The 22537-nt window shown below is 30.4% G+C and overlaps 2 protein-coding genes and 1 long non-coding RNA gene across 3 annotated transcripts in view; 1 reads left to right on the top strand and 2 right to left on the bottom strand.

Moving 5' to 3' along the window:
* Positions 1–22537, bottom strand: part of LOC140045020 (uncharacterized) — a 164110-nt gene that overhangs the window by 102612 nt on the left and 38961 nt on the right. The gene's annotated exons all lie outside the window — the stretch shown is intronic.
* On the bottom strand, positions 169–21945 carry LOC140045016 (uncharacterized). Its single transcript, XR_011844519.1, has 3 exons — positions 21812–21945; positions 1662–1760; positions 169–760 (listed from the first exon to the last, which is right to left on the bottom strand). It is a non-coding gene; the product is annotated as an uncharacterized lncRNA (long non-coding RNA).
* LOC140043687 (palmitoyltransferase ZDHHC21-like) lies at positions 4724–9656 on the top strand. Its single transcript, XM_072088190.1, has 5 exons — positions 4724–5019; positions 5633–5734; positions 6422–6533; positions 7614–7752; positions 8625–9656. The coding sequence occupies exons 1-5, from the start codon at positions 4788–4790 to the stop codon at positions 8748–8750; spliced, it is 711 nt and encodes a 236-aa protein (XP_071944291.1). The 5' UTR covers positions 4724–4787; the 3' UTR covers positions 8751–9656.

Here is a 22537-nt window from a genome sequence, read left to right as displayed (position 1 = left end):
TAAATGTTAATGATGAGCAACTGAGAAGATAAATTTAATATCAAATGATATGTCAACTATAATTTAAAGAAATATAGAACAAATACTTAATGTAGTTTCAATATTTATATTATATGTATTTAATTATATAACGTATACTTCAGTTTCCAGTAAAATATGAGACTAAAAGTAAAAATAATGGAAGCCTGCTGTTTAAACAATTCAATTTAGATTTACAATTTAACAATACAATGTGAATACTGTAATGGAAAAATAAAAAAAGAAATGTTAATAACTATAAATATATACTAAATTCATTTTAATATTTCTGTAATTAATCATTCCATCAAACAAATATACTGTACATGTGAGGAGGTGGATGGGCAATAGACTGCTCCGAGGGTCAGACAATAAGAAAATAGCCTGTAATATTTTTAATGATAATTCTCCTGAGGAAGATCAAAGCATATTGATTGAAACGTCAAGAAACTCAACAGTTTTTTTCAGAACTAATATACATGGTGTACCACAAACTTGATATCAACAGATAATAATAAACCTTTTTGTTTCTATTTGTTATGTTTTATATAACTTTAAAAAAAAGGAATAGAACTAAACTTTATTATTAAAATAATTGTATTACAGTACTTAATAACAAACTAACCTTATTTTTCTTGCTAATGTCTATACGTCCTTCCTTTATGAAGAACACAAAGGCATTTTTGTGTTCTTCATAAGTAAGCTTTGATCGAGCAATCATATGCAGAGCATTGTCTCCATTCTTGAAAAAAGTGAAAAGTGCACAAGCTGTACTAATACTGTGAATATTATATTTTGATTGTACATACAACCCTTTAGTAAAAACTCTCCAATTTCATTTACGAAACATGGATGATTTATAAATGATATAATCAAAACCTACTAAATGTTTACCATTACTTATCTATCATTTGATTGATTATATTGATTGATTATATTTACTGAATACAAAAAGAGCATATTTATTTAGCAAGATATCTGGAGAGAAAAAACCTTTTCATTTAAAGGACAAAGTTCTTTAGTGAAATTTCAATATACTCTGCAAATTGCAGACGATAAAAATGGTATACTTGGATATCAGTTCTAATACTTTATGATTGATTCAGCTTAGAATTTTATTCATTATAATGCTAATATAAAAGCTTCTTGTCAGCTTTTTAAACTATTTTACATCAAATCTTTTTGAATCAAAAGATAAAATATTTGGTTTTATCTTAATATCTCTATGGTTTTATATACTTTTTGCTTTAAGATTCTATAAATAGGTTGGTGAGATTACAGTGGAATCAATAATACCTACAATAATATCATGGCACCAGCCAGGTACAGATATAGGAAGTTTGCATAGAGTTGTGGTACACAAATAGAATGCACTAATTTGAGGATAACAAATATAGGCCTAAAGAACATTTAACATTCAGGATTGAATGGTGGTAGCTGATCAACTTGGATTATAATATGGTAAAAAAAAATACAGATTATTCTGTCCTAGTGATGGAGCGAAAGGGTGAGGGGGTAGGTGCAGTAAATAGTATAATCCTCACAGTATTGTGTACTACCTGCATACACTGTGATATTTACAATTATGCAATAATACATGCAAACTATGTGAAATTACTAGATAGACTGTGTATACAACTTACTTTGTTTTGCTGGTTCACATTACAACCAGCATCAACTAATATCACACAGCATGCAGTTTGACCATTGAATGCAGCTAACAAGAGTGGTGAATATCCATCCTAAAAAAATTGATAATAATATGTCATACAACTATAACAAACCTCTTTAGCAATGCACAGTAGAAGCATGACCATTAATAATTGTGGTGTAATTAAAAATATTTTTCAATATATATATTGTTATTATTTAATTTAATCATGATCATAATAAAAAGTTTACACAGTGAACATTATTGAATATTCATCACATAATTATATTAATATTTTAATGTTTATTGTGCAATTATATGCACTATTATATTGTAACTATCTATATATTTTGGTATTAATATGTTATACGTAATATAAATATTCAAAACACAACTGATATGACCATTGTAAAACTTTTGATGAAGTTTTATAAATTGCACTAAATGAATCAATAGTTAAAAATGTCTAAAATGGCATTTCAACTAAGTATTAAATAGGCTGTGTACATCATAAGTTAACAGTTTTTAGTCTCATTGAGCTTTATAGCTCCATGATTTGGTAGACTGCAATTGTATTTTAAGAACAGCACTTAAAATTAATAAAATATAATATAAATACAATTGAAAGTTTTTAATGTAAATGATTTTAATTAAGATAATTTACATTGGCAGATCTCACTCTGAATGCATTTAACCATTTCACATTAAACATCACTATGGTAAAAGACCTACTTAACAAACAATAAATTATATGGACACATTTAATATTAAAAACTCATTAGAATCCAGCATTTAAGCAGAGAAATATTATTGAGAAAGATTTTCATTTAATTTTCTCCCTGTTACCTTATTCAAGCTGTGACAATTGTATTTATCATGGCTCTGCACAACCATTAACAAACATCAGAATGGTTGTCAATATTATAATTATTAATAAAGGACAATTATATAAAAACAATCTGATCCCATCCCATGATTTGGTAGACTGCAATTGTATTTTAAGAACAGCACTTAAAATTGATAAAATATAATATAAATACAATTGAAAGATTTTAATGTAAATGATTTTAATTAAGATAATTTACATTGGCAAATCTCACTCTGAATACATTTAACCATTTCACATTAAACATTAGTGTGGCAAAGACCTACTTGACAAACAATAAATTATATGGACACATTATAATCCAGCATATGAACAGAGAAATATTATTGAGAAAGATTTTCATTTAATTTTCTCCCTGTTACCTTATTCAAGCTGTGACAATTGTATTTATCATGGCTCTGCACAACCATTAACAAACATCAGAATGGTTGTCAATATTATAATTTTTAATAAAGGACAATTATATAAAAACAATCTGATCCCATCATAATGCACTTTTATATGATGATCTAGCAAACTCAAGTAGAATATTATAGGTGGTGTCTGAGCAGCATTGTGTTGAAATGCATTGGATAATAAGACACAAAGGTGTACAACTGGTGTCTTTAGCTGTGATTGACACGCTGCACTATCATAGACGGGTAGATGTTATTGTGTATTAAATAGTTAAAGAGATGATAGCATTCGGTTTATTCTATTAAAAAAAGTGGTAGGTTATATAGGTTATACGATAATGTTACTATTGTAGTTTTAATGGAATGAAACTATGTTATGGAATGAATCTACAAAGGCATAGTATTATGCGCTGTTTAAACACTGTATTCATGTTGGATAAGGTAGGAGGTGTGGCGCAAACTCATACTCTCATTCCAATATATCAGTTGTGAAGGGAAAGACCTGGTGAGAAAGACCAGAAACATAACATGCTTGGAAAGCTCATTTAGCCTAGCTAGCGTATCTTAATCTGGTGCTAGGCCTACTGCACTTTTGCACCTTCTCTCGAATTTATTTAATTTAAAAACATTCACTTGCTGCGCGGTAAAGTCTTATTATTATGCCCAGATTTAGGTGCAAAAGTACAGTGTGCCTCTTGACTTTTAATAATGTAATGATGAAAAAATAGAGTACTAATAGTACTAGGCTAGGCCTGCTATCTAAACATACTAATCATGGAGGTTTTATACCCCCATGTATTATTAATTAAATGCACATCAATTGTATGGCCCACTTTACAACCCCGGGAGAGGTTTGTTATGGATGTGTCATTTACAAATAATTATTCATTTATTGACGCAGAGGTGCATCGAAAACGTAAACGGTACCTCATATCAATGAACAATGGCCGTCAATTTACCACGTACACCAACCATATCTTGAACAACACGTTCGCAATGCATCAAAATGGGTGGGTTATGGTAAAATTTTTTTTACATCATAGGGTATGACGCACCTCTCCTGGGTCATATGGTGGGTCATACAATTGACAAGTGTATAACAGTAAGTTTAAAGCCAAACTAGAAAATTTGAAATAAAATAATTGAATGTACTGTTACCGGCCATACTAATTACGCCTAGCACAGAACCCGGTTTCACTAGGTAGGGACCCGATATCGCATGGTGGGGTTTTATGATAAAAGATAATGTCAAATACATGTTAGTAATGATGTAGTCGTAAATTTAACATATATTTTTTTTAAAGTTATGTCAAAATCAACCTTTTCATTCGTTACACCGTATCAACAACAAAACGTCACTTATCACATAGAGGGCGATCTTCAGTTTTGGAATGAACAATCTGTATTTTGACCGTTGTGTACATATACAAAGTATAAAACATAAATTATGTTAATATCACAATAACATTAAATATCATGTATTTTTTATATATTATACATTTTATCGTAAAACACTACAGGGCGATATTTATAGTATGACTTACTGTTACTACTAGCTAGGATGATTGTTAATAATATTTGTAGAAAAATTTTACACTTATTTCTACATACCGTAGGCTAAACAAACCTTTTATGTATAAAGCATTTATAATAACTAAACTATATTTCATTTTCAGTTTTTGTGTTCAGATGCTGACAGTTTACAAGTGATCTAAATAAAAACATTTTAATGGCTCATTACCATGGCTACCCACGTCAAAATGAACACAACGATGGTTTTGGAAGCTTACACGAAGAAGAAGCCGATTACGGACTTCCGTTCAATAACATTCGCACAATGGTGGTGGGAGTGTCGAAAGACGTAGACCGGCAAAAAGAAACTGCGTATATAAGAACGTCACCTCGAATTAAACGGCTACCGTTTGGTTTGACATTTTTGCTGGACTCAGGAGGCTATTTTCCATTAGGCTTTATTTTTTTCAGTTGGTTGTACAATTCCATATTTGTTCCATATATAGTACTTCATCCTCAATATAATGATGGAAATATTAATATCTACGCAGTAATTGGTAAGTTTGTATTTATGCTTGGTTCCCACTAGAGACGCAACGCAAGGGCATCGCGCAACACAAGCGAGTCGACCAATCACAAGCGATGAATTATTCGAACAGTTGCTTGCCATTGGTCGCTTGAACCGTTGCGTCTGCGTGTTCGCGTTGCATTCATGAAATGTAAACCAGTAAAGTTTGAATGTTTTAAGCTCTGTCTACACTATCAAACTTTATGTGACAAAGAAATGTGATATGCACATATATGGACATGATGATGTCATATCACTACCATATTTGGGAATATTACTACCATATTTGGGCACATCACACTTTTTGTCAAACTAGCTTGATAGTGTAGACAGAGCCTGCACAATCCTGCTATAGGATGGGTATAAGGTATTATCCTCAAGCTTAACTTAAAACTGAGGAATTTCGGATTAGGCACCCTCTATGGACCCACCCAACTATGCAGCGTCTACTGAGATCAACACCTCGGGAGACGATCGATAATAAAGAATTTCACCCAATCTGAAAAGTTTATTTCAAGTTATTCTACCCAGAAAAGAAATCTTAACAATATATTTCAATCATCCATTTTGTTAACCATTCATTTTTTTATTCTTTTCCACAGTTTATTATTTTTTCTCTCTTTTCACTTTTGTGTCGTTGTTCCGAGCAACTACAGCTGATCCTGGTCGAGTGGATTTTGAAGGAGGTCCAACGCCCCCTTACGGTAAGTATTCAAACTCTCTCATTTGTCATGTATTTGTTATGCAATTACAGTAACATACATTTTCTCCAATTTCAAGATACTAATTGCATTTTTTTTTCAACTTGTGAATTTTTTGCAAGGTCTGATAATTGCGCGATGTTAAACTCGTAAAGTGCGCCCTCTGTCTGTCACTGCTTCTATAGCCAAGATCATTGCCAGATTTCTGCAAGGCCTTTACTGTTACACCTCATTCAATTAAAAAAGTGGTTGATTGAATACAATTTTTGGATAGTAGTTGTCATATATACAAATATACAAATATTTTGTATTCGTTGAATGAGGATGAAATTTCTGTTTTATTCAACTCGTGGAAATATTCTCCCCATTCAACTCATAATTTTCATTTGTATACTATTGTATTGTTGGCTGTAGTTAAGCTTGGTTCCCACTAGAACGTAACGCAAGGACGTAAACGCAACGCAAGCGTTTTAACCAATGACAAGCGAAGTTATAGACAGTTAGCAATCACAAGTGAATAAGCCATCGCTTGTGATTGGTCAATTCACTTGCGTTGCGTTACGTCCTTGCGTTGCGTCGCTAGTGGGAACCACGTTTAAGTAGCAGAATTAAAATGTCATTATTTGAGATGATCCTGTTCTATGTTAATAATAGTAGTTATAATCCATCATGTGGTTCTGGTCTATTTAGGTGCAAATGATTGGTCTCTTTGTAAAAAATGTATGGTTCAACGGCCAATCAAATCTCACCACTGTAGTCGATGTATGCGTTGTATACGTAAGATGGATCATCATTGTCCGTGGTAAGAAAAAATACAGTACATATAACTGTTAAAATTTAGGCTTAGTATTTAGTAGGAACAAGCTCAAATCAAGGCTCAGCATGTGAGCCGTGATTGTAAGGTAGGCCTAGGTTTACAAATGTGTAAGTCTAAATTTGCTTGAACTTTTTATGCCAGTCTTATTAGATTTGACTTGTGCTGAGTCGACTGTACTTAAAGTACTGTTACTAAGTATAGTATTGTTATAATAAACAATTTGTATTTGCTGCCCTCATGAAAAATGAATAACTATCATGGCCCGTTTTTTATTTGATTATGTAACAATAATTAAACATGTTTTGACTTGTAACGATGACTCATTTGAACAAGATGTGTTTAGAATTGATAGACTTACAAAGTTTAATTGTGTTGTTATTTGTGTAGTTATAATTAAGAAGCACATGACATATTATATATGTGCATATTAATCACATTGTGTTAGTTACAGTCATCATCACATGCCGATTATTGCTATTTTTGCAAATAATAGCTTTACATAAATTTAAGACTCAAATTCAACTTTGCAATAGTTGTCATTATGCTGTCTTTAGACACTATCATGAACTATTTTGACAAAACAAAAGTGTGATGATGTGCCCAAATATGGTAGTGATATGCCCAAATATGGTAGTGATATGCCCATAATCATGTAAATATATATGGGCACATCACATCAATTTTGATAGTGTGGACCGAGCTTATGAGGCCAAGAAAAAGCAAGGTTTATTTTATTGATTTTTAAAATTGAACTTTAAAATGTGAACAGATAATAAAGTAAGGTTTCTGATTAATTTTAATAATTTTAAATCAAAATTACATAAAGTATCTTTTCTTGTCATTTAATAATGGATAATTAAAACTGTTTGAAATGCAAGTCAAGAACATGATTAACATTAAAATTATATTAAGTATACAAATCTGAAACATCATTTCATTTTTACAATTGTACATTAAAAGTAATCAAAGAAATTGAGAGAATGAGATAAGATATAAAATATTAATAATAATTAACAAATATTTATTACTTAATACTTAAAGTATTATTTATTCATTGTTTCGTAGGATTAATAATTGTGTCGGTGAAGACAATCACTGGTTGTTTTTGTTGTTGGTCTTTTACGCAGCGTTGCTTAGTATTTACACATTTACACTTCAAATCTTACATTTCTACTATTTTCCACCTTGTGTATCATGTGATAAGGTAAGTAATTCATAATTACAATTATAGAAATTTGATGTTTGTTTATGTGTTATTACTTGATTTGAAATATTGTACTTAAACACCCCGCTTACACCTCCCTCGAAGAAAACCCCCCATAGAACATCATTTTGAAAAAACATCCCCCCCCCCCTACTTATTTGAATAAATATGGTAAATAACAGTATATACAGTATATAGTTTAATGGAAAACAATCAGAGCACAATATAATATTGTCTTTTTTTATGTGCCATATCAAATATTTTTACAATTTGTCACAAATCAAATTAAATTTCAATAATTGTGCTCTTTGGTCAGAGTCAAAGAGTCTAAGCCCTTGTCTGCTCTCTGTAGGCCTGTTCCTTTGCTTTTTTCAATCCATCTTTCCTTGTCAAGTCTCTATGTTATCTATACAATCTATCACAGATTTAGGTGTTTATCATGCTATCAAATATAACTACCTTATGTTTCTGTTGTCATGTGACTTCAGTCTCAAGAGGAACATTGTTTTTTTCCTGCTTTACTGCTTAAATGCAGTAAAAAGTTAAACACTGACAAAATATATAGCTTGTATTGTAAAATTTATTTTTTTTTTAAAGCAAAAACAAGTTGTTTATAGTTTCCGAGTTTGTGCAAGTTTCTTGTATACAGTATACTGTAGCTACATTTATAGAAATTGGAATGTACTTTTATATATTTGTATTTATTGTTATATATCTTGGGGTAGGTCAAACAAAGTCTTTCTGACTTATATGACCCTCCCCCACATGATTACTTCACTGTATTTATTTTCCTATATGCAATTATATTGTGGAAATAAATTAAAATTTAATTAAAAAGCTTCATTATTAGATAATAACAATTTATTTTTCAGTCGTTATTCATCCACCACAACAGTCGTTGGTTTATGTACGTCGTCTTCGTTCTAGCAATTCTACTGACAATTATTTGCGTTGGGCAAGTGTATACACAGGTTATTAACATAGCTACCGTAAGTTGACATCATTTTTATAATTTAACTTTACTTTACCAGCACAATAGCTTTAACTTTAATCTTTACCGTTTTGATTGATTGATTTTTATTCTGTTTAATTGTAAAATTATATAGTGCACATGGTGTGACCTAAATTCAAGCTTCCAATGATGGCGTTTTTGCTGTTTTCATCCAGATTAATATACTATTTGCTTGGGTAATTTAATAAAGCCATTTTACTTTAAGTATTCCTTGATGTGTCATGCCATTTATTTCATACAGTATAATAATATATTTATGAGTGCAATAGAACATTGGTTATCATCACTGATTATTAATCGACTACGACCCCCAAAAGGTGTTCTATATACAGTAGAACTACCAAGTCCTGTTTTGTAAATAGCATTAATATATACAATTCTAACATTCAACGATAACTCATTGCTGTAATGTAATATTTGTTTTGAATTTTTAATGAACATTATTACTGCAATGTTAAATTTCAAAAAAAAAAATGCTACGAAACTAAATTCAATCAGACTTAATGTAACATAAAAAATGAGAAGTAATACATTCTGTAATTAATCTTGGTAAAGAAAGTAGAAATACACCTCATGTTTAACAAATTAATGATGAATATTTTTAGCATACAAACATAATTAGCCAGAATTTAGTGATTATTTTTCATAAATTTGTAAAACTCTGTTATTCTATATTCCTAAAAATACCAAAGACCTAATCTCTTAATTACCACCTCCAATAGCCCCTCATTTATATCTGAAACAGAAGTGCTTAATATAATTAATAGTTTGGATTCTAGTAAACGTTCAGAGCATGTCGATTCTTAAAAAGGTTTCTCCATTATTATAAGCCATCTCATGCCATTAATTAATCATTCATGATGGGTTCTGTACCTAATCATATTAAAAGTAAATCCTGTATTTAAAAACGGATAGTTTTATACCAATCTTAATTTTACACATTTTTTTCAAAAAATAATGGAAAATGTATGCATACAATATCACTTTTGACATACTTTTCTTGAACTCACTAATTCTGTTAATACTGCATTTGAAAACAATTAATTTTATGAAGTACTTTTCTAGATGTATGAAAACTTTTTGATGTTGTTAACCATGATATTTTCAAGTTGTTTCGCTATGGTATTTTTCTTAGATTGGTTTAAAGCTATTTTACAGACCGAAATCATTATTTCAAATTAATAATTAGTAAATCTTTCAGACAACCTTTTTTATGCAGATGATACAGTACAACTTTATTTTATTTTAATAACAATATTGATGTCTTGTTGAACTTTTTACTAAGTTTAGAGTTAAGTAAGCTAGTGAATGGTTCACTACAAACCAATTATTAATTAATACGGCTAAAACAAATTGTATTAGATATAAACTTACACACAACTATTGTTATATTTTTTTTGATGGAAAATTAATAAGTGAAGTATCATTCCTTGGTCTTTTAATTGGATTTTTGGCTGCCAACAATTTTGATCAAATAAAATATCTAAATATATTAGTATTCTAAAGAAATTAAAATAAAATTGTTTAATTATACAGTACTGTAACATTGTTTGGGCTGGTAATTACGTCCCCTTTAATCCAAGAGTGAAGGTTTAGCATTTATTTTTTTCAACCAAACAATAATGCTTTATGGCAAAATAATTAGTTAAACAAAAAATATATTTAAATTGTTTTTTTTTAATTGACAAACCAAGTGAGTTGTGCACTACTGAGTGAATCACTTTTATGTTGGTTAAATGAGGTTTGCTATGTTTTTGGAGGATTGCAGAGTTTGGCAATTATTTTAAACAAAAAAATAATGTTTTACCCCAAATATAAGTGGAATAGTCTTGATTCAACCATTTATCGTATTCAAGGATTTTACAAAGGTTCTTCACCTATTAGTGATGTATTGGATCCTAGTATTTTTGGACGATGGTTGGTAAGAGAGGTTCCCATGCCGCATGTACTAAAGTCTCTAACATTGTTAAAACGTCAAAAAATCAATATAGGATCTAAGTCCGGTTGTAACCTGGCTATGGCTGGTTTAGGTTCATTAGAGGGTCAGGGTCTCCCTCACTATAGGTCCAGAGATTTAGTGGGGAAGATAATTTCCCTTTCTCAAGTTGTGGCATTTTATTACTACAGCGAGTGGGGGTCTAGTTATTGAGGAGATATTTTTCTGGAAGCAAAATATTTTTTTTGATTATTCAATTACATTTACTGACGCTAGTGGAGTGAATTGTGGAGCGAGGTCTATGACCGTTTGCAGTTTGTCTCGGCTGGAATCAGCATGAGTCAGTCAGAAGCTGTACGTGGAGAGAACTGAGAGGTGTGTTATTGGCATTGCAAGTATTTGCTCCTAACTTAAAAGAAAAAGAAATTAAAATATTTATAGATAACAGAGGTGTTGTTTCAATGCATGCATGAAGACTTGAATCAGTTGGCTTTCGATTATTAATCGACTACGACCCCCAAAAGGTGTTCTATATACAGTAGAACTACCAAGTCCTGTTTTGTAAATAGCATTAATATATACAATTCTAACATTCAACGATAACTCATTGCTGTAATGTAATATTTGTTTTGAATTTTTAATGAACATTATTACTGCAATGTTAAATTTCAAAAAAAAAAATGCTACGAAATTAAATTCAATCAGACTTAATGTAACATAAAAAATGAGAAGTAATACATTCTGTAATTAATCTTGGTAAAGAAAGTAGAAATACACCTCATGTTTAACAAATTAATGATGAATATTTTTATCATACAAACATAATTAGCCAGAATTTAGTGATTATTTTTCATAAATTTGTAAAACTCTGTTATTCTATATTCCTAAAAATACCAAAGACCTACGGTAATCTCTTAATTACCACCTCCAATAGCCCCTCATTTATATCTGAAACAGAAGTGCTTAATATAATTAATAGTTTGGATTCTAGTAAACGTTCAGAGCATGTCGATTCTTAAAAAGGTTTCTCCATTATTATAAGCCATCTCATGCCATTAATTAATCATTCATGATGGGTTCTGTACCTAATCATATTAAAAGTAAATCCTGTATTTAAAAACGGATAGTTTTATACCAATCTTAATTTCACACATTTTTTTCAAAAAATAATGGAAAATGTATGCATACAATATCACTTTTGACATACTTTTCTTGAACTCACTAATTCTGTTAATACTGCATTTGAAAACAATTAATTTTATGAAGTACTTTTCTAGATGTATGAAAACTTTTTGATGTTGTTAACCATGATATTTTCAAGTTGTTTCGCTATGGTATTTTTCTTAGATTGGTTTAAAGCTATTTTACAGACCGAAATCATTATTTCAAATTAATAATTAGTAAATCTTTCAGACAACCTTTTTTATGCAGATGATACAGTACAACTTTATTTTATTTTAATAACAATATTGATGTCTTGTTGAACTTTTTACTAAGTTTAGAGTTAAATAAGCTAGTGAATGGTTCACTACAAACCAATTATTAATTAATACGGCTAAAACAAATTGTATTAGATATAAACTTACACACAACAATTGTTATATTTTTTTTGATGGAAAATTAATAAGTGAAGTATCATTCCTTGGTCTTTTAATTGGATTTTTGGCTGCCAACAATTTTGATCAAATAAAATATCTAAATATATTAGTATTCTAAAGAAATTAAAATAAAATTTTTTAATTATACAGTACTGTAACATTGTTTGGGCTGGTAATTACGTCCCCTTTAATCCAAGAGTGAAGGTTTAGCATTTATTTTTTTAAACCAAACAATAATGCTTTATGGCAAAATAATTAGTTAAACAAAAAATATATTTAAATTGTTTTTTTTTAATTGACAAACCAAGTGAGTTGTGCACTACTGAGTGAATCACTTTTATGTTGGTTAAATGAGGTTTGCTATGTTTTTGGAGGATTGCAGAGTTTGGCAATTATTTTAAACAAAAAAATAATGTTTTACCCCAAATATAAGTGGAATAGTCTTGATTCAACCATTTATCGTATTCAAGGATTTTACAAAGGTTCTTCACCTATTAGTGATGTATTGGATCCTAGTATTTTTGGACGATGGTTGGTAAGAGAGGTTCCCATGCCGCATGTACTAAAGTCTCTAACATTGTTAAAACGTCAAAAAATCAATATAGGATCTAAGTCCGGTTGTAACCTGGCTATGGCTGGTTTAGGTTCATTAGAGGGTCAGGGTCTCCCTCACTATAGGTCCAGAGATTTAGTGGGGAAGATAATTTCCCTTTCTCAAGTTGTGGCATTTTATTACTACAGCGAGTGGGGGTCTAGTTATTGAGGAGATATTTTTCTGGAAGCAAAATATTTTTTTTGATTATTCAATTACATTTACTGACGCTAGTGGAGTGAATTGTGGAGCGAGGTCTATGACCGTTTGCAGTTTGTCTCGGCTGGAATCAGCATGAGTCAGTCAGAAGCTGTACGTGGAGAGAACTGAGAGGTGTGTTATTGGCATTGCAAGTATTTGCTCCTAACTTAAAAGAAAAAGAAATTAAAATATTTATAGATAACAGAGGTGTTGTTTCAATGCATGCATGAAGACTTGAATCAGTTGGCTTTAGAGCTTTGCGAAAAAAATTTATTCAGAGACGTCCAATGGGTGCATAGAGAGCGCAATTGGGAGGCTGATCTGCTCAGCAGTGAGATAGATTTTTATGAATGAGAATTTTTCTATTATTTGGAATGCCATTTGGGGTCCACTCACTTTTGATAATTTTAAGATTCCTCGGTTTAGTAGCTCAGTGTTGTTTGCGTATAGACGCTTACCAATTGCCAATTGGGAATGGTTAAGTCAAATGACTAAGGAAAACTGAATGGCTACAGCCACAGACCAAGCGCCCATAAACTTATATTTCAGTATTAAATGGGAACATGATTGCAGTCTAGGAGAAGAAGACAATAACTCAAGTGTAATTGCACATGATATTGGAAGGTGCTAAGCGTAGGTGCAAAGGCGTTGTGCGTAAGAAAATGCAGGTATAACATTTTTACTAAATGCTTGATCTAGTGCTTTCTTTATTTGGTTTTATGAGAAAAAATAAGGTTATTCATTTGAAGGTGGGGGACATATCGTTCCATGATAATCATGTGAACATTAGGAGCATTAGGATTAGCATTAGGATCAGCCTAGCGAAGGAAACAGTGTAGTTCTAGCCACAATAAACAATAAAACAAAAATAAAAATTTGACCATAAAAACACCAGAAACGTAACGTTATATTATCTATATTATAGTCATCTGATAATATTCTTTACAACACCGTTTATTTTTCCAATTTTTGTTTAAAGTGCCTCTCTATCATTTATGTACAAAAGAATAGAGATTTTACTGTGTAATTTGAACTTTATTGTAGCACAATAAAAATCAAAATTATTATGTGATTATGAAACAATTATGGATAGATTATTAGGATGTATGATTAATAGAAATTGTTTGCCTATTAAGACATTTTTTGCCTTTGACTATTATATTATATGACAGACAGAATTTAGCTTGTTAAACCCATAACAAAGCTAATAAATGAATTGTATAATAGTAGTAAAATGAACAAAATATTTCTGGATGTATAAATGTGTATGAAATTGATCTGAATCAAATCAATAAAGTAAGAATAATTCCATTTTATTTATTTTATACAAGGTAATAAATATTAATATATTATTTTGATGAAGACAAACAGTGGAATGATATACATTGTGTATAGGATGTGAATAATATTCACTGAGGCTAAAACTTTCATAGTAGACCATGGTCGCCAGGAGTATACCAATAAACGAATAAAGTGCTGTATGTTCCATAATTATATGCTTATCCCATCATCATTTTTTATACTTCAGTAAATCAAATAAATGCAAAAGTTAATTTTCAAAAAATAAACAATAATTTTCGCGCCACACCTTTAGGCAGTTATATTCAAGAGAACAAAAGTATTGGGAAACATTTACCATGGGGAAGCTAAGTTTACTAAGGCGGAAAAAAATGTTTAAAGTTTACTAAGGCTGAAAAATGTGTATTTGGAAACATGGAGAGGGAATGGAGGTAAAAAAAAATAGTTTTTTACCTCCATGGACTGGGCATGTGGATACCTCAAAGCAAGTCTGGGAATAAAGTCTAAATGGTAATTTATAAACTCAAACTGAGTATGTACACAGAGAGTCTATAAGATATGTATGCAGCTTTTAACGTAGAGGCCGAGTATAGTACTATCAGATATATCAATAATGTTCAAATATTTTTGCCGAACGGGGTGTGTATAGATGAGGAATTGTTTGATTAGTGAGTACGTTTGTCGGCGGCTGTTGTACGATGAAGGCTCATGGAAAATTATATATTTTTTGTTCACTGAAATGTTTGGGGGTATGAGTGGGTCACTCAAACCTTACAGAGTAATGCCACTCAGAATATGCATAGTACTATTGTCTATAGTAATTCAAACTATTTTATGTTACACAAAATGTTTACTACTGATTTTTAAACAAAAATAATTGATAATAAATCTTTATTTCTAAAATTATTAAATAGAATATCAATTTATAAAATATCATTTAATGAAGAAAGAACAATAATTAAAACTTTCTTTAAAAAATATTTTTTTATGTTTATTTTTATTCATTGTTGTCTGAATTATTGGAATTGAGAAAGTTATTTGCAGACAGAAAGCAGCATAGAATCTCACCTTTTTAATAAGTTTCGGAATTTATTAAAACAGTGAGATTGCTTTGTAGAAATAGCAGTACCAGTATCATGTAGTGAAACAGAAAGACCCTGTGGGCCCTGTATGTGTACCAATTTAGAATCAGGAGAATGTGTAGAATATGTCTGGCAATTTATCTATATTTTGTTTTATTGTGGTTATCAACCACATGTGTATTCATACTTTATAGGGTATTTAGATACGCAAAGAAAAAATAATGTAAAGTTTATTAATGCTTACTGTACATTATACAAATGGAACATATTCTTGTTGAGTAGATAATATTTAAACATTACATTCAATCAACTGCTGATGTGAACGATGAATTAAAGTATGACATCTCAACTTGAACAAATGAAATATTGAGAGGTTTTATGACAGTATGTCCACACTAATAGCATGCACTATAACATTTTAGGAAAATATCAAAACATAGAGGGCACTATTAAAAAAGGAAAGATATTAATGTATATAACAGTATAAACATGGGTATTGCAAAGACCGAAAATGCGGTGGCAACGGTATAAAAAAGCAATGATGTACAACAACAAAAAAAGCGTTAATAGGAACCCTAGCAAGAGAGGATTACCTTGTGTTGGATAACAAACCTAACGCTGTGAGTCTACCCTTAGGTATTACTATTAATACCAACCTTTAGTCATCCCAATGAGCCATTAATGTAATACCCCTTTCACACCAAAACTCCGGAGTGTCTCCGGAGACACCCCGGGGTTTATTATCATTCAAAACGTCGAGAAACTCCGGAGATACCCCTTTCACACCAACCTAGCAACTCCGGGGTTTATAAAATAAAATTGTAAATGTCGCCCTCTATTTTGTTTGTTTACATAGCGACGATCATTAGAATCATTTTAATTAATAATATGTTTAATTTAATAATTACTTTCAAAAGTCTCAGAAGTAATATAATATTTTATTGATACTACTTATTATTTTCTAGACCCGCTATATATTTTTTACAAATATTTAAAGTATTTTGAAATAAAACTAAAGCAATGAGTGATCGTGTGAGGATGACCTTTTGACCCGAAACACTCCGGAGTTTGATGTTGGTACCTTTCACACCAAAACTCCGGGGTGTCCCCGGAGTTCGCTCTCCGGAGAATGTTCAGCTGTTCAACCCCGCAGTTTTAAACTCCGGAGTTGCTTGATTTTACCTTTCACACCAAACAGCGGGACGTCAACTCCGGGGTGTCTCCGGAGTGTCTCCGGAGTTTTGCTTTTGGTGTGAAAGGGGTATAAGATAGGCCCTGTTTCTGCTACAATATGTACGGCATAAACATAACGTAATAATATATTAGAATTATAATTCGGTGACCCGTTTCCTTTGAAAACTACTTTGTGGGATTGTATGGATTGAGGAATAGATAGCTATGGTTCAATCCCGTAAAATCCCATATGGGACCGGATAACCCCGTGTCTACCTAACTTTCAGTCATTGTCCATTGCTGTTTTGTACTGCTTACTGTTCACTTGTTTTGACGACAACCAAACCCCACATCTCCTATTACCCTGAAACCTCGGTTCTATCACATTTAAATAGAGCAAATATCTTAAGATTTTCAGTCCACTGTGACATTTTAGTAATTGTTCTAAGTAGGGTATGCTCAACAAACCTTGTGTTATGGGTGAACAATATAGATGGTATATTCATGACGCAGCAGAAAGGTGCAAGAAATATACAGTATGATAAAATATCAGAGATAACGATATCGATAATGATCAAGATTATACGGTATATTTATACAGTATATTTTTTATGAGACCCATTTCTGCTGCCACAAAAAATACCATATAAAATAATATACAGTGTGTATATTCTTGGCAGAAGAAACAGGGCCATAGTATATATTATTTGAAAACTTCCATGCGATAGTTTAATACAATGCTGATTTTGCCATAAGTCTGTAACAAATAAATTCTCTAGCATTAGTGGTTTTACATTTTGGTATGAGCAACAAATATGAAAATTGGTGAGTACTGCCCATGTGCTATGATTTTAAAGTTATAATAATAATAAACAATATTTGTCATTTATTTATCCATTATTATTATTATTTTCCCATTCTTTATGAAGGACATATTGGGACCACAATTGGATTGACCATTGTTTCTAGCAGTGTAATTGTATTAAAATTTCTTGATTTGATGTAATGCAGCTGACATTATTACCCCTGTCTAACTACATAATTTGCTTGAATACAAATTATATAGTAGTATAATAATTGCAATGATATTAATGCAGGATATAATTGCAATAAATTAACTGAAAATACTGGTAAGTTAAAGAAAGCTATTGCACGTATTGTGCTCCTTCTCTTATAGAATTGTTTAATGGAAATTATATTCAACTGAAGTATGATCATAACTGTAATAATGACCATATACACTTAAAAATACAATTTAAAATAAATTATGTAAGATTTAGCCTAAGAATATATTGGTTTTTTGTTTTTAAGAGAATAGCAAATCTCAATTTAACTTAAAAATTTGGCACATTATCAATATTATTAAATTACAGTATTTGATTAATAAAATTTAAATAAGTGTGAGGAGTATTAATGATTAATCAATAACTTTATTGTTCCGCATGTAATTTTGAAATAACATAATTTACATGCAGAAAGTAAGTATATCAAGTGTAAACAAACTTAGTGATGACCGGCATTTGTAAATAAGAAAGTTTGTAATTAAGAATTACAGTGCGTAGGTGGAAAGGTTAACTGTATTATAATTATTATTTTTGACAATTAAGTTTAGCTTTGATCATTTGACATTGCTCCAAACTGGCGTTTTTTAATTTAAAATAAAGAAGAAAGAACACTGTCATACCCCTTTCACACCAAAACTCCGGAGTGTCTCCGGAGACACCCCGGGGTTTATGACCATTCAAAACGTCGAGAAACTCCGGAGATACCCCTTTCACACCAACCTAGCAACACCGGGGTTTATAAAATAAAATTGCAAATGTCGCCCTCTATTTTGTTTGTTTACATAGCGACGATCATTAGAATCATTTTAATTAATAATATTTTAAATTTAATAATTACTTTCAAAAGTCTCAGAAGTAATATAATGTTTTATTTATACTACTTATTATTTTCTAGACCCGCTATATATTTTTTACAAATATTTATAGTGTTTTAAAATAAAACTAAATAAATAATTGATTGCGAGGATAACCTTTTGACCCGAAACACTCCGGAGTTTGATGTTGGTACCTTTCACACCAAAACACCGGGGTGTCCCCGCAGTTCGCTCTCCGGAGAATGTTCAGCTGTTCAACCCCGCAGTTTTAAACTCCGGAGTTGCTTGATTTTACCTTTCACACCAAACAGCGGGGCGTCAACTCCGGGGTGTCTCCGGAGTTTTGCTTTTGGTGTGAAAGGGGTATAAAATACACAAGCTGTATTATATATAAATTATAGATTAATAACATATGAAAGATAAAATAAATAAAAACAAAATGTTAATTAGTTTCATATTTCCTTTATAATCAAATTTTGTAGATGGAAGACTTTCTAATCTATTAGCTACATTGTATCTTTTAATAGTAATAAAAAAATAATAAAAATGAAGCATTTATTACACACTCTAAGGTATGTAAACACAACTGAACTGTAAGACCATCTTTCACATATTTTGTACATTTCTCAAATAAAAAATAAAAAATTCAAATCCTGGACATGAAACAAATTTGGCCTATTCAGTTTTCTTTAAAACTGTATTAACTATGGTGATATAAACAATGGTTTGCAATGAAATTACCTTTGTTTTACTGTCAAATTCATCAGAAAGGCATTCAAACAATGTTTTATCTCAGAAAAATGAAGAAAACTAAGTTTTAGATTTAGGAGACAAGTTTATTTAGCACTGAAATTTAAAATTGATCAGGACATGCTTACTAATATGAGATTAATATTAGAGGCCTCAAATTGAATGATTTTCACATAATTAATAGCTAAAATTAGAATATTATTTACTTATTTCACAATATTGGATCATTTATTGACAAAGTTGGGTACATTTTGAAATAAATTAAGAGGCCAGTTACCATTTGCGACTATTGAAGAAATGCATAATTGTTTTCATTAATTCATTTTAAATACTGTATCAAATATTTCTTTTTTTTAAACCAGTGATCATCGACTGAATTTTCTGAAAAATTTACATATAATTATATTCAATCAACTTTCTTTCTATAGCTAGCTGTTGTTGAAAAACATCAAGATCCTACTTTAAATTGAAGAATATAATAACATTGCATAAAATAAGATAATAAAATGTTTTCATGGCATGCTTAGAATGTTTCACAATTACATATAAATGAAAGATAATATATAAATGAAGTCAAAGAATAAAACAAATAAAATATGTATGCCAGCACAACAGATGAGAAGTGAGAGAGGATTCTTGGAAAGTACTTTACCCACATCTAGGATGTTAAAAAGGTACAATAAAGAAGACTACTGTACCTTCTAGGTACTTGTTCATTATGTTCAAATATAATTATATGCTTGCAAATTATTCTCTGCATTTCTTTAAATTTAAAACAATCTAGCTATCCATTTTTTTATTTGAAGCAGGTAAATATAATATGAATTAGTATACATGGATGCCTTTAACATAGACCGGGTAGTGGGATATTATACTACAAGCGATGGGGTACAGAGGATGATAGAGCAAAGACCAAAGCCTTCAAGGCACACTCCGTAGAACAATAATGCTTTTATGAGCAAATTTAATTTAAACAGGTTTTATCTACAGTAATTATATGCGGCAATGTGCCACAATTATATTTGGCAAACCTGTCATTAAAAAATATAAACTAATGTATTGTAATTGTTGTATATCATCATCCATCATCATCTTTACTACTTCAATTTGTAGATTTTATGAAAAATGAAGCTAAACTTTTTAAATTTGAAGAAAAAGTTAAATGACTGTAACATTTACATCTGATCCTGCCTCAATCAGGCACATACATGTGCTGCTATGTACAACAATTTGTAATGTATATTCTTTTTTTTTTAATTCAATTTTCTTGTTCATTGGATCTATGTTCATGAAAACATCAGTTTGCATAAGATTTATATTGTATTTGTTTTGTCAAAAGTTAATATTAGACGAAATTTCAACTTTTATTACACTTCTATGACCTTCTGACCTCTAATGTTGTCAATAATTGTTGGACTTGCAAAATTACACTACCACCTACCCCAAGATTTTGTGTTGCATATTTTCTGTAGGCGGTGTTATATAATCATAAATTATTAAGCTGTACAATTGGCATTGCTATCATGGATTTCTAAAAAGTAGACATACTAAGCTTTCCAAAAATGTATGGTAGCATTTGCCACCAATTTGATACCAAACAATGTCTTTTTTTTTCCAATTGTCAAATTCATCTATCAAAAATGATATCTTTGCGATGCTACAAGGGTATTTCATCTATGATATCCAAACAGAATTCCAGTCTTGGCATTGCTTTTAAATTTAATACCTTTCAAATTGGTAGCACTACGCACAATTTAACGATTTAAAAGACAAAATCAACAACCAATTTTAAATAACCCAAAAATAGGTAGAATACTTCAGATTTTTAATAAGACAAAAATAGGCAAATATTGACCAACAATGACTAATATGAGTAGCAAGCCAATCTATATTATACAACTTAACATTTGTTACTGTGACTCCTCCTAAACCGGAAGACTGATAATAAGCGCCTTTTGAGCTGGGGCATTGTTTGATTCACCTTCATCTATTAAGCTATGTCAGAACAGCAAATTTGCACGAAAAATGTGTTTTTCAATTTCTTTGCAAGCTGTCGAATGCTGCATTTGATAATGTAGGTAGAATCATAGTGTTTCAAAAGTTATTAAAACATTTTGGTAAAAAAGGAACTTTTAAGATATACAAAATCATAATGATCTAAAGAAATATTAAAATTTTTAAAAATTGTAGTGTTCATAATACTGTTTAAATTACTGTATATCAACACTTTGGAATAAGGATGATATATTTCAATTGTGCATATAGCATGTTGCTGTAGTTTAGTTAAGTAAAATTGACACTATCATTTCCATTGTTTTAATTGTTCAATGGAAATACATGACAAAATGTTAATGTAGTGTCATAGCAATTTTCATGACTAGTATCAGAGAAAAAATATATTGATCTTCAAATTATGCCAATTTCAGCATCAATGGAGTTTTATACATTAAATATTATTACCCAAAAGATCATTATGTTTAAAATATAAAATGTTATATATTTAAAAATGACAATGAATAATAATGAAGATGACTTACTTTGCTTGATAGATTGACACCTGCTCCTGCATTCAACAGCAGGCTGCAGCAGGCTGTGTGTCCATTAGTTGCTGCTGAATGCAAAGCTGTCCAACCACCCTATAATATGAAATACATACAATATTGGTTATACTGTATATATCTTACAGTTGCACATATTCATTTGGTATGTAATTTATACAGAGGGTTACTTTACAAAAATCAATTTGCAACTATTTACTGCATCATCATACGCAATGTAACCAAGTCAAATTAGTTTTCAGAATTTGATTTCTACTTTTGTATACATTTTTATAAAAATATGATAATTATGTTATACTTTTATACAATTTTGTATTATTTCAATTTTAATGTCAAAATGTTGTTGCTGGTATTTAAATTATCAATCACATTTTAGTTTTATTTATATAAATTTTTTTAAATATTAAATTATTGAAGGTTTGGCATACAAACTTTTACTTTCAGGAACATGTTTTAAGTAACTTAATTATGTTAATTATCCTTTATGTGATCATAGAGCAAAGAAATAGTTCATTGCTCTATGGTGTTGTGGTGGAGTTTAGCTAGTACAAGTTCTTGCAAGTGTAGCATATTAGTCTCAATATTGATTGTAACAATGTTAATCTTGAGTTTAATCTGATAAAAAAAAATGGACAATTTAATTGTAGACATCTTTTTAACCATATTTGTTTCATTTTTTAAAGTTGTTAGATCAAATGGACAGTT

The sequence above is a fragment of the Antedon mediterranea genome, chromosome 3 (assembly GCF_964355755.1).
Source record: "Antedon mediterranea chromosome 3, ecAntMedi1.1, whole genome shotgun sequence".
NCBI lineage: Eukaryota > Metazoa > Echinodermata > Crinoidea > Comatulida > Antedonidae > Antedon > Antedon mediterranea.
The sequence above is the reverse complement of the archived record's forward strand: the minus strand, read 5'-3'. Positions and strand labels throughout refer to the sequence as shown.